General features: G+C 45.5%; 1 protein-coding gene across 16 annotated transcripts in view; it reads left to right on the top strand.

Moving 5' to 3' along the window:
• MTCL1 (microtubule crosslinking factor 1) overlaps positions 1-16316 on the top strand; it is a 142247-nt gene that overhangs the window by 104611 nt on the left and 21320 nt on the right. For 5 of the 16 annotated variants that reach the window (XM_070629483.1, XM_070629486.1, XM_070629479.1 and 2 more), the window contains 4 exons: positions 523-645; positions 3500-3730; positions 4982-5179; positions 13035-13202. In XM_070629483.1, coding sequence (XP_070485584.1) covers positions 523-645; positions 3500-3730; positions 4982-5179; positions 13035-13202 — 720 coding nt within the window. The remainder of the gene's footprint in view (positions 1-522; positions 646-3499; positions 3731-4981; positions 5180-13034; positions 13203-16316) is intronic. The other 11 variants (XM_070629488.1, XM_070629491.1, XM_070629482.1 and 8 more) reach the window with 3 other exon arrangements.

Raw genomic sequence — 16316 nt, 5'->3', positions numbered from 1 at the left:
AGGACAGCGGGAGAGGCACTTGGCTGAACAGGGAAAGATCTAATAAGAAAGTGTGTGAGCAAGTTAACTGTGAAATTTACAAGGACATGTGTGAACTTGGGCGGTGAACCTAAGGCCGACGGTGTGTGATGTCATGCTTGACTCAGTCTTAAGGGTCAGGCCCAGCACTTTAAAAAGCTGTCTAGAAGTTGCTGTGGTAGCCAAGACACCTCTCTTGTACCCTGGCTCCCTTCTTCAGCCTGGTTTGTGCCTCCTGTGGTGGTGGGAGTTCAGGTGATAGGCACCACTCACCACCCATCCGCTAGGTAAGAGAGGAAGGGCGGGTGAGCTGTCCGTCCCAGATAACGCAGAGCAAGCACGAGGATCTCCGGGGTCGCCGTGGAGTCACTCCACTGCTGCAGCGCCCGCACGGGCTGTGTCGCTCCGTGTGTGTCCCTGGCTTGTGCAGATGTCTGTCCTGTGTCTTCACCTCAGGCAGAGTTCTTGCTTCCACTAAACCCCTTCCTTTATCCCACCGATCAGCTCAGGGGCCCCCCTGTTTTACCTGAGCAGAGTGTATGGATAGAGGAGCTCCAGGGTCAGCTTGCACAGGCGACCAGACTGCATCAAGAGGAGACAGAGAAATTTACAAACAAGATCCATAAGGTAAATATGTAACACGGATTTCAGCGCAACCACTTCTCTGACGGTAGAGCCCCCAAGAGAGATGACAAGATGTATTTTAAAGGAGCACGGTCTGTTGTGCACAGACTTCTGGACTCACAGGGTTGGAGGGCGTGTGGAAAGCTCATCCAGTCGAGCTGCCCCTCAGACGTCTAATAAAGATAACTGTCTACTTTTCTGCTGTCTCACGTGCAGTTCCATATTTACAGGGTGGCCTCAGGAAGTTCTTCCTAATATCTAATCTAAACTTCTGCAGCCATAACCAGTGAAGTAAAATAAGATAAAGGCCTTCGATGCAACTGGACACGAAAGTGTGTCCTAACTTTTATTGTCCTGCAAATTTGTAAGTTTGTCAATGTTAGGGAAATTTTCTGATAAAAACATCAATAACTCACCCTAAACTGTTGTCTTCAAAAAACTGCCAGTAATTGAGTTGTAGCTTTATTAATTGTTCTGGCTATTTTGGAGTAACCTGTTACTGGCTAATTATCCTTGTCTGTCAGATCCTTCCTAGTGGAAGGGATTCACAGACACAGGCACTCTTGAGGACTGTCCGCTCCCTCCCACTCAGACCTAATTGAGTTGTAAACAGATGCCCAGGCTCAGAATTGCTATTGCTGCTTTTTCCCCGTTGTATTTGTTCTTAAAAGATACCTGTATCTTTAAAAGCAAAAAACAAAAACCAGTTGGTCTTGAGTAGGGCACTGTGGTGTTTTAAAATGTATATCCTGTGCAAAAGAAGGAACCTGGTGTATCTGAGAACTTAGTGTGGCAAGGAATGTATGCTACACATAAGCCCCATGTTGTCTGTGGTCGTGATCATCTGAATAGGTCAAAGACTGAGTAAGGGGCGCCTTCTGCACCTTGCAGAGCACAGCTGAATGCTGAGATCTGAGTCTGCTCAGCCAGCCTTTGCCACTAGATGGGCACCCCTTTTTATAACTTTCATTTATAGGTCAAGTTTCACATATTATTACGAAAGGAAAATAATTTCATATTACTCGAAAGGTAGATTCCTAAGTAGTTTAATTTTCTTTCCTTTTTTTATTTTTTTTTGGTCACTGCACTAAAAATCATTTCAGTAGTGAGTTTGTCCCTGGAGATGCTGATAGCAAAAGGGCAGGGTGCCAGGTGTGTCTAGTGCTTAGATTCAAGATAAAGGAGTGTGTTGTGGAAGAGGTCAGAGGTGGTGAGATGTCATCCAGGCTTGTTCAGAGGGAAAGGGATGGTGTCCCCTGAGGGCAGAGGACCAACTGAGCCTTGAGAAGTGCTTGGAGTCATGGAACAGAAAGTGGCAGCAAGGGCAGTGGAGAAGTCAGACCGAGTCAAGAAGGAACATTTCCAGGAGGTTGCCGGTGAAAGGACAAGAGAACATCCTCCTCCCCCAGCGCTGCACGCCATCCACTAGTACTCTGGTGCCTCTCGAGCACCTGCCATGAGCCAGGTGCTCTGCACGGCATCTCCTGTTAGCTTCATTTTGCAGCTGAGGAAGCTGAAGCCGTGACAGAGTCAGACAATGGCCTGAGAAGACACTGCAAGTAAATTGCACACACTGGCTTTCTGGTACCCGTGGCTGCCCCCTCCCCCTGCTCCATCCTATACTTGTGTCCACAGGGGAGAGAACCAGTAGTGGGGCTCTGCGGGCTGCCGAGATGGTGAATTAAATGCCAGAATTTTATGTTATTTCAGTTTTGAAGTGCAGAAAGATTGGGTATTACAACAGTGGCCATGCAGACCTGGGACCTTCCAGAGCTGCCTCTCACCCTTCACTAGTCTTTAGCACTTGGGTCATATTGGTGTCAGCCTCAGACAGCCATAGTCATATCTGCATGGTTTCTGAACATTAATCTAGAGCTTTAGAAAAAAACAAAGCAAGACCTACTGCCTTGGTTTTTGGCACAAGAGGGAGTGTTAAGGTAGGAGAAGACAGCTGATAACGATAAGGCTGGATTCTAACCCTTTCCTTGGTCTCTGGAACAGAAAGCTGTCATCTGATAGATCACGTTAGCTACTACACATATTATCCTTGTGCCCTTATCTGTACATTTATTCACACCCTTTTGCTTAGTCATTATTGACACATAGTAATTGTGTATTGCTTGAAAGTGTGCCTATACCTGTGTTGGAAAGGCAGGACCTTCACAGAGGTGGAGAACATCTCCTTAGCAGAGAGGTGGAGAATATTTCTTTTTTAGCAATTCTTTTATTCCCTAAGGGCTGTCCTTATCTAATGGGAAGGTGAAGTCTTGAACGTGGAAGTGGGTGATCAACTCACTTTCCCATTGACTCACCACCGTGCACAGTACTGCGCGTTTGGAAGGAGTTCCTGCTGGCCCCATCACTCAGCGGCCTGCTCTCTGTGGGCCTCTCTGTCGGCTTGGTGTTCTCTTTCTGTGGGGGCTGTGGGCACCGGGAAGCCAAGGGGAAGGATTTCCACTTACTCCCTCTTATGAATTTCAGTGTGCCTTTGTGTGCAAGCCCACATGCGGAGGGCAGGTGGAATCTGCATTTAAGTCAGCTATAAGCCGTGCATCCAAGAAATGATTTTCCTGAAGGACTTTAGCGATATCTAAAAACACCACAAGAATCTTGACAAGAAAAATGGTTATAATATCTTATCTTGAAATAGCGCTTGCTTTCTGAATCAGAAGACTCATGAAGTTTCATAAATAGTAGACATCTCAAGGAGGTTACTAAACTTTTGGGGGCTTCTGTGTTTCACCTCCCATATGCAAAATGATAGAGATTGAATGGAAGTTTGCAAAGACTCTTGGTTTGGTTTGGGTGGCAAATTGGGATAGCTGCTTGTCACACTCTCTCTTTTCTTCCATCCAAGATGGAGGAGGAGCACCTCTATGCCTTGAGGTGGAAAGAACTGGAAATGCACAGCCTGGCTTTGCAAAACACCCTCCATGAGCGGACGTGGAGTGATGAGAGGAATCTGATGCAGCAGGAGCTCCGGTCCTTGAAGCAGAACATTTTCCTTTTCTACGTCAAACTCAGGTGGTTGCTGAAACACTGGCGGCAAGGGAAACAGATGGAGGAGGAAGGGGAAGATTTCACTGAGGTACGTCACCCTGGAGAGTTCATTTATTTGTGTCGGTTTCGTTCTTGAGCCCCAGACATTGCTGTCCCCCTCCCGCTACACAAAAAGTCATGTCCTATTATTTCAGATTATGATGTCGAGTCCAATCCAGGCAATGGAAATGCAGTGGGTTTTTCAGTTATATATTAGACCAAGAATTCAGTGCTGTCCTTTGACCTGGTTTTGTTTTGAGAGTATACTGGTCTGTAGCTCCATTCTGCAGCAGAGTTTTGCGGCCGTCCCTTTTGTTGCTGATTTATGAATTCGTTAAACTTATTACCCTGAGGTCCTTTACTGTCTCGTTCTACCTTGCTGGTTTGTAAAACCTGCTTCTAAATCTTTGTTTTCTTTCCATTTCAGTGTTTGTTCCCAAATACTAGAGCCCATTCTGCCCAATGCAGTTTTATAAAGGTCTCTTCTGAGTTCCAGAGGGGTCGCTTTTTTGCCACCTCTGAAATTTGTGTATGTCTCCTTCGTATGCCTCAGCTCCCAGCTTCATGACAGAACCAGAATAGCATTGTTTGCTTTCTGATTGAGTTTAATTGAGTAAGTCTGTGATCTCCAGCTCTGCAGGCTCCTTCCTGGCATGCTTGCTAGTGAGCACAGGGCTGAAACCACTGTGTTTGCTGTGTTCTGGATGTCCACACTGCTGACCACTTTGTCAGCTGCTTTAAGGCATTGTGAATGTTGGTTTCCTTTTAGCTCTCAAAGACCTTTTGTCTGCTTTTCATTCTAGTGAACATTGTATATAATTTTAAGTCATCCTGTGAATGGGAATATAGGGTGATTCTCTTTCTTCAGGGTGAAGAAAGTCTTCAAAAATTAATCCAACCTGCTTCCAAATATCCATGACATAGAAAACTCTCATTAAGTAAAACATAGAAATAGTTGTAAAGTTTCCACTGATCAATACTTTGGAGTTCCTCCTCCTATAAATTATAACACCATAACTGTAAGCAATAATAATTTATAAAAGTAAAATTTTTCATTATTAGAATATTTATAAATAGTAAAATCTCTAATCTTTTCTAATAAGTTGGGCACCCACTCTGTGCTATTTAAATGGAGAAAGTGGCCAATGAGTGAAATGGCCAATGTGAGCGCATGAGGGAAAAGGGCTGAAAAGTGGAGTTGATAACCCACAAAGTAGATAATTATCCTCCAATAGTAAAAATCAGGCTACACAGCAAAAAGATGCAGGTGGAGCTGTGATCATTGTCTCCTGCTTTTCAGACTGAGCATCCAGAGACTCTCCCCAGGCTCGGTGAGCTTGGAGTCCAGGGGGATGCAAAAGGGGACGGCCCAGACCGAGAAGACGACAGCCCAGGCTGCGGCTTTGCCCTGGGGGAGCATTCCCCACGCTCCGCCGTGCAGATGGGTGAGCGTGGACCACGGCTGCAGCCTGCAGATGGCGGACAGCTCCACAGGCAGGTGGGTGCCGAGGTCCCAGTCCCTCGTCCTACCCACACCCAGGGGAGGAGGCTCCTAATCTGTGTCTGGGTCATCTTATTTCACATGCGGTGTTCCAAGGAGCAGAAAACTCCTCTGGCTGCCTGAGGTGGCCTGATGCCCTATTTTTGCTAGAAATCACGTCATTAAGCCTTTCATTGTAATGTCAGCCCATAAATTCATTAGTTTACACATATAAATAGGGATCATAGTAAAATTAGATGAATTGTATCCCCTCAAGGCCAGCAAATGTGCCTCAGAAGGAGCAGAAAAAAGTGTTCTACAGAGTGGTCTGTGGCCTTAGGCTCTGCCTGTCCTTCCAAGGAGGCGAGTGTGGGATGTCGCGCTCTCATCACAGCCAGGAAAGAACGTACCAGGCTTTTATTGAGGCTTAGCCGAATGGGTGTCAGCAACACCACTGATGTGGCAACATAATGCATAAGGAGGAAAGAACAAGTCTTTTTTTAAAAAATCCCCAAACATGTATAAAATGTTTCAGGTTCTTTTTGGGCCATTTGAAACATAATGCCCCAAATAAAGATATTTGATGACACTTAAAAAAAATTAAAGCATGTGTAAAGAGAGGTGGGATTTCAGTGTATAATGTTAATTATTAGTGTTGCCAGATGCCACATTTATTCATTATTAAGCAGATAGACCCTGTTTAATAAACAGAAGATACTGTTGATGCCACCTAGAGTTTTTGCACTTTTCTACAAAACAGCAGCTCTGGTGGGTCTGGAGTGTTGAGCCCCTGGGGGGCACCCGGTGTTAAAGCTTTCCTGCTCCCACACTTCCTGGTCTGAGTCCCTCCTGACCCCATGTTGCTTCTTTGTGGGTTCCACAGGGCAGAGCCTGAGGCCCCAAGCCCTGGCCCACTGGCTCGGGTGAGGGCAGTGCTGGGTGGACCCTCGGTGCAGCAGTCACCGGGCGCGGCTGCAGCCGCTCAACCACAAGCATTTTTGGGCACTGCCTCTACACTGGCCTCCACAGCTGTGGCTCCTCCCTCAGCCCAGAGCCTCAGAGCGTCAAGTGGGAAAGGACTGTCCTCTGAACTTTGGCTCACATCCACAGAGGGAGAAGTGGTAATGTCCAAGCTTGGGCCTGGAGAAATGTGGGTTTGCCCCCACTGCTTTCTCTGCATATACAAATCAGGTTTTCACAACTAAACAGCTGTTTTCTATGCACACCCATCCACCCTTCATTTTTCCTGAATAATATGACTCAAGAAAGAGGTTATACTTTCAAAGGAACTTTTAATCACAGTGATTAGGAAGTTTGTCCTTCTGCTGGTGTCCATGGGGAGATTTTAGCTCATGGAATGAGTTTTCCAGCAATGATCTAGATAGAAAATAAAATGCTACGTTGCGAATAATCCTTTAAAATCTACCAGTTTTATTATTTTTAAAAGCTGTGTTGTCAGTCAGTCCTGTCAAGTTTCTGTGATTAACTCGAATAGCATTCCTTGACTGCCACTTAGCAATCAACCTGCTGCATCTCAAATCATGTGTTGGGAGTTTCCCACGAGTGCGTCCAGATGCTTTGGAAAAGCCAAAAAAATGCAACACATCTGGTTTTCCAAACAATAGTCATGGAAAATTTTACCCTTGAGGTGGAAAATAGCGTCCAGTTACTCAGCTGGAACCTCACATTCAGTGTATTTTAATGTCATTCTCTCTTTGCTTCCTCCTCCTTCCAACACTAATTTTTTAGCTATTCCTCTTGAAAAAGGAGATGGACCTGTGAGTTGCTGCTTCATACAGTGTGTGGTAGAGGCATGTGGATGGGCTAACAGGGTCTGGCCCAGACAGGCAGAGTCAGGTCTGCCTTCAGTGGACCCGTCTGTCCACGGTAGTTAAGTGCACAGTGCTGTCCATCCAAGGGCAGAAGATTAATGAGCTCCACTGTAAGCGGCAGCTGGGTCCCTGGGAGTGAATGTTCTCAGTTGGAAGGTTTGCCTGCGTGGTGGCGTAGGTATCAGCTAGGCAGCCTGGATGCAAGAACAAGAACGCGTGTCTTAGAGAGCTTCCGTCCAGGCCTCACCCTTTTCAGCAGCTCTGAGAGCCCCCGGGGTGATAAGCACAATGGGAAACGTGGCCTAGCTTCTTTCCCAAGGGTGAGTTCGTGAGTAACAAAACTTCCCAGGCCTTGGTCCTTGCTTTGTGTCATAGTGAACATTCTCACAGTTGAACACAGTAAATGGCAACATTTATCATGTCCAAAGGGGTTAAAAAGAAAAACACTCTTAGATGTATCGAGTCAACCTTAGAAATAGTTCATAAAAAGTCATCAGGTTGGAAAATATTTGGCTCTGCAAATGTTCCCTGCTGAGTGATCTTTAGTTCCAGGATCCAGAGGCAGCGACCTGATTGCCCTAGAGAACAGTGAGCACTTTCACTTTGCCTGGCCTTCTGGAAGAGCAGAGGCTGGAAATAGGCAAGGACATGTTGTATGGTTCTCACTGGGCAACGTGGCACTTGCCACTTCGTTAAACTTTGGAACAGACTCCTAAGGCTGTGGAGTTTTAACACAAGGTTTAACACAAGGTGTTCACACAGGTGATTAATAGTGCCAGAATTATAACCCTGTGGTTCCAACAGCTAATCTTCCCAGAACTGTATTAATGTATTAAAAGAGAAGTTATTTTTTCATTCAGGGATGTGACATAATACTTTATTAAAGCATCTAAGTGTAAATATAAAGAACCTAATGTAAAATTCAGAACAAGATCTAATGAAATTATGTTTCATATTAGTCTTCAAGTCTTCAACTGCTGCTGGTCACTGAAGAATCCCACTCAGGATACAGCCTTAGGACCGAGTAAAATCTGCTTCCCTGGACCTTTGTCACTCATCCAGGACTCATCCGAAGTGTGGGGCCTTCAGGGGCCACTCTTAAGTAGAGGTCAGCCTTTCTCCTGTAGACAGAGTGCCTTTGGCTCCCTGGGCCTCCTGGTGCCCAAAAGCCCACTTTCTGGCTGCCCACCTTTCTGCTTTGGCCAAGATGCAGAAACTTCTGGAAAGAGCGCCTCTGTCAGATGAGGTGTGCATATCAGAACTGTGATCTGCCTTGACTTTTTTTTCCCTAAATAAGGAAGATCTCCTCTGAAGCCTACATTTCAATTTTGTACGTTGTACCATGGTTTATTCTTCAGACTATGCAACTTATCACCTCACCTAGGAGACATGCAGCTCTGTGTAAAAAGAACCAGACCAGAGCTTATGATTAGGAAACATGTTACTTTTGCTGCATATTTTTGTTTGTTTCTGTTACTGTGAAATAGCACGTGCAGGAGGTGAAAGGTCACGAGTACTTAAGGAAAGGACATGCTCTGCCCCAGTCCCACCTCTCCCAGTTAACCGTGGTTGGCAGTTGGCAGCATACCTTTAAAGTGTGGGACAAGCTGTAAACTTCGCTGACAAGTGGTTTCTTTCCATCTAGCCACTTGATTTACACAGACCTGTCCTGGTTTCTTTGAAGCCTTTGGCTGATAACTCTGGGTTTATAACTTATTCAGTGTATTCCCATTAGTTCTTTCATATACCCTCATTTATCCTTGGGAATCTGTCACTGAAAATTATGGTGACCTGCAGGCACAGAGCCCTCATGGCCCGGGTCACCTGGCATATTCTCAGCCAGAGGACAAATGATTTCTGTCCATAAACGAATCCATCATCTCTGTAAACTTCAATCAGAGATTATATTTTCACAGCCAGTCTTCCATGACTCATTCTCTTTTATCTGTTGGGGAGGAATAATGGTTTCAGAAAAGAATCTTAAAATTAATCTGAATGTAACAATGAAGGTAAAAATGACGAATGGCTTATTTATTAAAATGTTGCTGGATGTGCAAATGTATCCTTTCTGGCTGATCTCACAGTAAAGGACTTGTTTTGAGATTCCTGCTGGTAGAGGAGTTACTGTTACTGAGCCCTGCCTGAGCTCCCCCTCTGTAAATGTATCAAATAGGAGCTGTGCCTGTGTTTGTTGGGGATGAGGGCAGCTACCACAGCGTTCTAGAACTCCCTGCCCATGTCTAATGGCCTAAATGAATAGGAGGTGGAGGCCATCACCTCTACTTTGTGACTGGCTTTTTGTGGGTCAGCCTTTAGCAGCAGGTCAGTATCTGTCTTCCAAACTGAGCTTAAACCCATCTCCAAAGTCAATGACTCTGATATAAGCAAAGTCATTGATGGTAGTTTAGCTCTTTTACAGAGTTTTGAAGCACGTGTCTTAAAATCTTCTCAGGCAAGAATGATTTTGTAAAATAGCTGGCATTGCACAAATATCTGGATAAGCTACCTTTCCCATGAACTTGCTTTTCACTTTCTAGTAATAGTATTTATTATATATTTGGATAGCAGTCCCATCGGCGGAAGCCCAACTCGAACCTGTTATAAAGCGTAATACTTGATGGTACCATCAAGTTCCTGATCCCAGTTTTGGGTTATTTAAGCCTTAGCCAAGAGAGATGAGTTTGGAAGGGATGAAATACCCTTAGACCGAGGAGAAGGAAATAGTGGAGCCATTTTATCCTGCTTCTTTGGGAGAAAACCAACCAGCTGATCCTGAAGAGATTGAAAAGTTGTTTTTAATTAAGATTGACCTATACTTAACAAATTATGTATAAGCTAAAAGGTTACATAGCTAGGCCACTGGCACAAAAGGTTTAGAGAGCTCTGTATCCAGAAAGACTTTCACTTGAAGACCTCCAAATGGACCAGAATCTTGATTCCATTCTTGATTTGGGTCATCTTTTTACCCAAAACATAGTGCAAGGGCACCCCGAGGAGAAAAAGTGAGAGAAGTAACTTTCAGGTGTTCTTTCCCGATGGCTGACTGTTATTTCCCTTGCGGTATGGGGGATGGAATTGTTTCACAGAGATTAGATGGTTTCTCTAGGGCAAGGTTTAAAAAAATAAAGGCCTGCACAGGGTATAATGTGAGAATTCAGATACCCTGGCTCGGTTTGTCCAGCTTTGGACAGACCTGGATTGTGGTCCGGGCTCTGCGCTTCTAGCAGTAAGACCTCAGCTGCTCCGTGCTCTCATTCCTCCTCTGTAACACTGGGAACGTGACGGTATGCACCCAGGATTGATGTGAAATGCAAGTAAAATCATGTAAGTGAATGATTTGGCACACCTCCTGGCCCATTGGAAACAATTAATAGTATGTTTTTTGTATGTGAAAAAGTTGTTTAAAAAGAATCCCGTGCCCATCTATGGCTCAGTCTGGATCTTCAGGAATGTTGCCTCCGACATGGATTCTTGCTGGTGTAGTGGCGGAGAGCTAGGCTGGCCGCTTGCCTCCTCGCACCTGCTGCTCCCGGGCAGGTATAGTAACAAGTACAAGTAACAAGTATCAATGCGTTGATTCTCCCGGCTCTCCTGCTCCCTGGAGCCACCTTCACCCCAAAGCAATGTTTGAGCTCATTCCATGATGATTAATATTAGACTGGTATAATAGGACATCATCTTGAATACTCTGACCCAAATGTGCATGAAAACATTAAGGCTTAAGTTTATTTAATCTGATATCTGCTAATGCCCCAAAGTACTTACTTCTGAAGGAACCAAATTTTCATCTGCAAAAGGACTGTCATGTGAACCCCTGCTTTCGAGGAGCACAGAGTTCTGGTCCTAATGTTATCAGATCTGTTTGGTATAGGGCTAAGAACCCACAGGCTGCTCACATATGCGACTCAGGGCTCATAGGGAGCTATTAATTATGTACCAGAATTAATTATATGGTTTTCTGCTTTTTCTTCAGTGAAAATTAAATGACTACTCCAAAGACTAGATCAAAATTATTACTGTTATTTTATGCTTAAAATACTGTAGCTCAAAAAGTAGTGATTTTTTAAATTTAAAATCCAAAGATGAAAATACCAAATAAATCTACCATAAAATATCCATAATTTTTCAGCAGATTCTCTACCTTCGAAGATATGTATTTCTGAAAAGATTGTTGCAACCCCTCTTCTCACTCACCTGCACTTATATTTTTTTAAAATACCTTTGGTGTCGAGTTTGAAGAAACTGTTCTGCATTACAGTTTCACACATTTCATGAGCATCTCTTTCAGTACGTTGGTAATTTATTTATATTCAGATGGTTGGAAAGAATGGGATTTCTAGAAGGGATCTCTGTTTGCTGAGTTTTGCAAATGTTAACTGAATCATATTCTTAATGCCTTTTGTCTCAGAGTTGTTAAAGTTGGTGTTGATGGTGAGAAAAATCAAGGAGCAATAAATGCTAATAAATAGGCCTTTCTACTCGATTGAAAGTCTACTGTATCTAATGTTATAACCCTTCGGATAAATTAGGAGGAAAAACTATGGCATTTACAGTAATAATTATGCTTATGTTAAGGAGTTTCCTTTTCCTTTTCTAGTTCAACTTTATTTAAATTGAAACATGTATTCAAAATATCTTAAATTCTTCCTGAGTATGGTTAACCAGCTTTGCATATGTATGTGTGTGTATTTCCTGGATTAACTGGGTGGTTTAAGAAGCACGACTGACTCTCCTCTGATGGAGGAGAGAAGGCTGATGTGAGTGTGGATCCTGAGCTGGGGAGCCTGGAGTGTGCTCCCTGCCACCCCTGGCAGGAGAGCCGTACCCAGCGGGGGCTTCCATCTGAGAGGGAGGGCTCTGTCTTCCCATGGTGGTGACAGTCTGCGTCCAGCAGGACTGAGAGCTTTGGTTCCTCCTGCCTCATAAATCCACCACACAAGGTTGCGCCGAGACCGGGCAGAGCGCTCGTGCTGCACTTGAAGCGTTTGCTGGCTGACTGGAGGAGAGGGGCTCATGTGGCTTTTATTATCCAGGTAGCATAATTGATTCAGTGTGTTTAATTCATTTGGACAAACCTTTCTGATGTAATGCCCATGCTGAAACGTACTAAGATAGCAATCATGGTTTTGAAATGTGCCTTCAAAGGGCTGGACAGGTTTTAGAAAGTATAAAATCTTTTACATTAGGTGTAACAGATTAGTAAGAAAAATCCATTCTTCATTTATCAGACCTGTTTGCATGCTTCCTGTGAGCTGAGCGTTGTGTGAAACACTGGGATTGTGGGCTGACCCACAATTGTGGGCTTTGCCTCTCTGGGCACTTCCAGTGGTGGGGGGCACGAGATAAATAAGAAGGCGTGGTTATTTGTGTGATTAGTGAAGTGGAAGGCGAGGGCAGTGATTCTATCTCGGGGGACCATGAGGAAGTCTTCTATGAAGGGATTAAGCATTTTACCTTTGGCTTTAAATTATGAAACCTCGAAAATCCCATTGCTCCCCGCCATGGCCATGCTTGTCATGTATATGACCTCTTAGTAACTATAGATGAGAGCATGACCACCCTATGTTTGTAAGAGATATGAGGCCTTTATTAATTCCCTTCTGGCTCTACAACTGGCACTGAAATGACAGCATATGTAGGTGAGTGTCTATATCTTGTCATTTCTGCACCCCCAAGCAGAGCTTGAAGTCACACAGAGCGTTCTGGCAGCCCTGCCTCCAGGACTCGCTGTGGCCTCCCGCAGTTTCCCCCCTCCTGCTCGTCCGGCCAGAGCACCTCTTTTCCAGGTTCCCATAGCGCCAGCCTGAGTTCTGGCCTCCCTCTAATGCAGCGAGCCCGTAGCAGTCCAGCTCCAGGAGCCTGGTGGCAGGTGTGGGGTCCCTCTGGCTCTCTCCTGCCGACTGTGTGGCTTCCCACTGCTTGGTGTCCATTGCAGTGGTGGCTTGCAAACAGCCCAGCCCCTGTTGGATTGCCAGGCTCCTCCTCTGAGCTAAAGAGCACCTGTACACGAGGGCGCAGAGCCAACTCCCGTGTTCCCACAGGTGGTGGAAAACCAGCAGCTGTTCGGTGCACTCAAGAGCTTGCTGGAGGACTTGCGCTCGGAGCTGCGGGAGGACGAGCATGCCCGGCTGCGGCTGCAGCAGCAATACGCCAGCGACAAAGCTGCCTGGGACGTGGAGTGGGCCATGCTCAAGTGCCGCCTGGAGCAGGTACCTGCCCGCCAGGTCCCTCCCTACTGCCCATGGGTCTCTGTGGTCCAGGACAGGTGTGGAGGAGGCGGGTTACTCAGATTCACAGTGACCCTCATCTGAGAGCAAGGGCTCTGGGGAGAAAGCAGGAGCAACTGCCTGCTGTCTCATCCTGAAGTTCCCAGCCTTCCTCAGGTGGCTTCTTTTCCCTCATATTCCCTCTCCCAAGCGTGACACATGGTCCCCGAGGAGCAGCATCTTAAAGTAGCGTGTATTTCCCGTTCTACATGGAGCGAGGTTGTGTTTAGCCCGATTGAAGCACGGCCTCATGAAGTGGTGGTCAGAGTGCGCTGACACACTTCAGACAGGGGCAGAGAAGCAGCAGCCTGTGGTGTAGTATCTCTGAGCAAGGCAAGCACATGCTCTCCTTTAGGCTTCTCAGAATCCTGGAAAAGCCAGTGGACCTTTCACCACAGGCCCTAGAAGGCTGATCGGCTTGAGTATCCTTTTTATGCTGAAGGACAGGGAGGCCCAGAAGAAGGCGCTGGTCTCAGATCCCAGTGGTCAGTGCTCTGGGGGAGACGACAGTGTGCTCCTGCCTCCACCCTCCCGACTGAGCGGAGCCTCCTCAGAGGTTTTAGACCATAGCCACGGTTGTCGGGATCAGACAGCCAGAAACAGTCTTTTCTGAGTGTTTACTCCCCGGAAAGCCTCAAACGCAGTGTCCCTTCGCACCCCTGTCTGTTTGCTCGGGTTGCTTCCCCGGGTTCCTTCTAGCCCCTGGATCACAATGAGGGAGGAGAGGTCCATGCATCTTTGGTAATCTATTTTCTAGGCCCTGTTTTGAGGCAAACCATAAAGTAATTAAAATTTTATATGAATTGGCTCAGTCATGGACAAAAAAATTGCCCAGAAAGGAGACATCTTACAAATGGCCTTGATAAAAGATGAAAGGGCCTGTCACGTCAAAAGTAAACAGCTCCCCTGGTACCTACAAGTTCACTCGCATTGCGGCCTGGCCCAAGGGAGCAGTGGTGTCAAGCTCACAGCCCTGGGAAGAATCGAGACACAGCCTTCTCTACAGAGGAAGAAGCAAAGTGTAGCAAAACCGAAGTACCAGGCCAGGCCCGTCAGATGACAGAGCCGCTGACCCAGTTATGAATCCCGCCTGCGGCCTGGGGGAGAGTCTTACTAGACGCTCTCTTTACGTTTGTGCGCGGCCTGAAGAGTCAGCAGTGGAGGAGAAATGAGTAAGGAGACTTTGTGATGAGCTGCCTTTAAACCTACTTAAAAATATGTTTACTGGGGAGAAAGCAAAATATTTTCAAAGGTGTAAGCGTAGCTAAAGAAAGGAGACAATCTTCAATGTAAGCCAGTTTCAAAATATTTCGTCTTTGTTTTAGAGGAACCTGGTATCCACCCACACATGTGCTACAAATAAAGCCTCAGGGAGCGTCAGTAAGCACAGAGAAATACAGCTAGGACTTCAGGCCTAGGAGCCAGGTCGTAATAGGTAAAGATTCATTATTTTGTCCTACCCGTTTAAGAAGTTTCTTAAACATTCGCAGCTCAGGGAGCAAGGAATGTGGGCTGATGCTAGTCCATTTATAATAGTCCCATCTTTACCCTCTTCTACTTAAATGCAAGACAGTTGAATTCTACCAAAAGTTAAGTATTTTCATTCAGTGGAGGCCATGTTGTGTCAGTTTCCAAATCTATGATTCCTTTAACTGACTCCTAAGTCAGACCTTGCTCTAAATGCCAGGGATCCAGCAGCAAATAAGGTATTTCTTGAAGGGGCTCTCAGTGCAGTGGGAGACCCAGACAAGGGTTCTAATTTCTAATTGGGTGTTAAGTGTGCTGCAGCTTGCACACAGCCCCGTGGGGAGTGGGTGTGTGCAGAGCACAAGCCGGCGTCAGGGCTCAGGGCAGCTTGGTAGTGAAAGTCCTGCTTGGAATGAATCTCAGAGGATGACCAGGAGTGGGGACATGGGGAAAGGGAGAAGGGTGTTTCAGACAGAGAGGGAGCATCAAGAAGAAAGGAACAAGCACCTCTGAGGAGCTGCACCTAGTCGGGGATGAGGGAAAAGAAGAGTGTTAAGGAGTTGAAATGTTAATCCTGATTTTATCACGGAAGTAAAGCATTTTGATTTGCGTTTTAAAAAGGTTCTTCCAGCTTCAAGGTAGAGAATAGATCAGAAACCATTGGAATTCAGTGGTTGAACATAGGTCCTTGGGTAGAATTCAGGGGCCTGCTGAACTAGCATAGGAAAAAGATACGTCTTTATGTCCTCTAAGCTTTCATTAAAGATTGTCACCTTCTCCAACCACTTATACTCCTGATTCTGTCCTCTGTGCTGTTGTTATCGCACGGTTTGCTTCTATATGTTCTGTAAACACACAATCATTGCAGCTATTTTTGCTTTAGACACTCAGTGATGCTTTAAAGCAATTAAAAATAGAGAAAAGTGAGTTTAAATGTGCATCTATTTATGCCGTTTCCAGTGTTCCTCATTTCTGATATAGATCACAATGTCTGTTGGTATCATATTCTATCGGCTTGAGAACTTCCTCTGTTATTTCTTGAAACGCAGGTCTGCTGGCAATGGTTTTATTCTATTTTCACTTGTTGAAAAAGGATTTTTCCTTCATTTTTGAAAGTTATTGTTGCTGAGTATAGAATTCTATCACGGTTGACATTTTTCCCCTTCAGCCCTTTAAAGACGGCCCTCCATTGTCCGCTGACTTGCGTGATTTCTGAGGGGCAGTCTGCTGTCACTCTCATCTGTGTGCCTCTGTGTGTAATGTGTCTTTTTTCCATCTGCCTCAGAGGTTTTCTCTTAGCAGTTTGAATATATGTCTGGATAGGAGGTTTTTTGCTTGTTTGTTTGTTTTTAGTGTTTAACCTCCTGAGTGTTTGACAAATATTGATTGTAGACGTCTAGGTCCTCTCACTGCCCGGTCACTAGGTTCCATACAGGGGCTCAGGATAGAGGGACAGAGCTGTGCTGCCCTCGAGGAGCTCCACAGGACAGCAGGAGATGGTGGTGACTCAGAGTAAGGAAATGGAGTGAGAAGCAGGCTGTGGGCACCTTTACCTTCTGTGCCACTCTCTGTGCCAAATGTTCATCATTA

This window comes from Equus przewalskii, chromosome 7 (genome assembly GCF_037783145.1).
Source record: "Equus przewalskii isolate Varuska chromosome 7, EquPr2, whole genome shotgun sequence".
Lineage (NCBI taxonomy): Eukaryota > Metazoa > Chordata > Mammalia > Perissodactyla > Equidae > Equus > Equus przewalskii.
The sequence above is the reverse complement of the archived record's forward strand: the minus strand, read 5'-3'. Positions and strand labels throughout refer to the sequence as shown.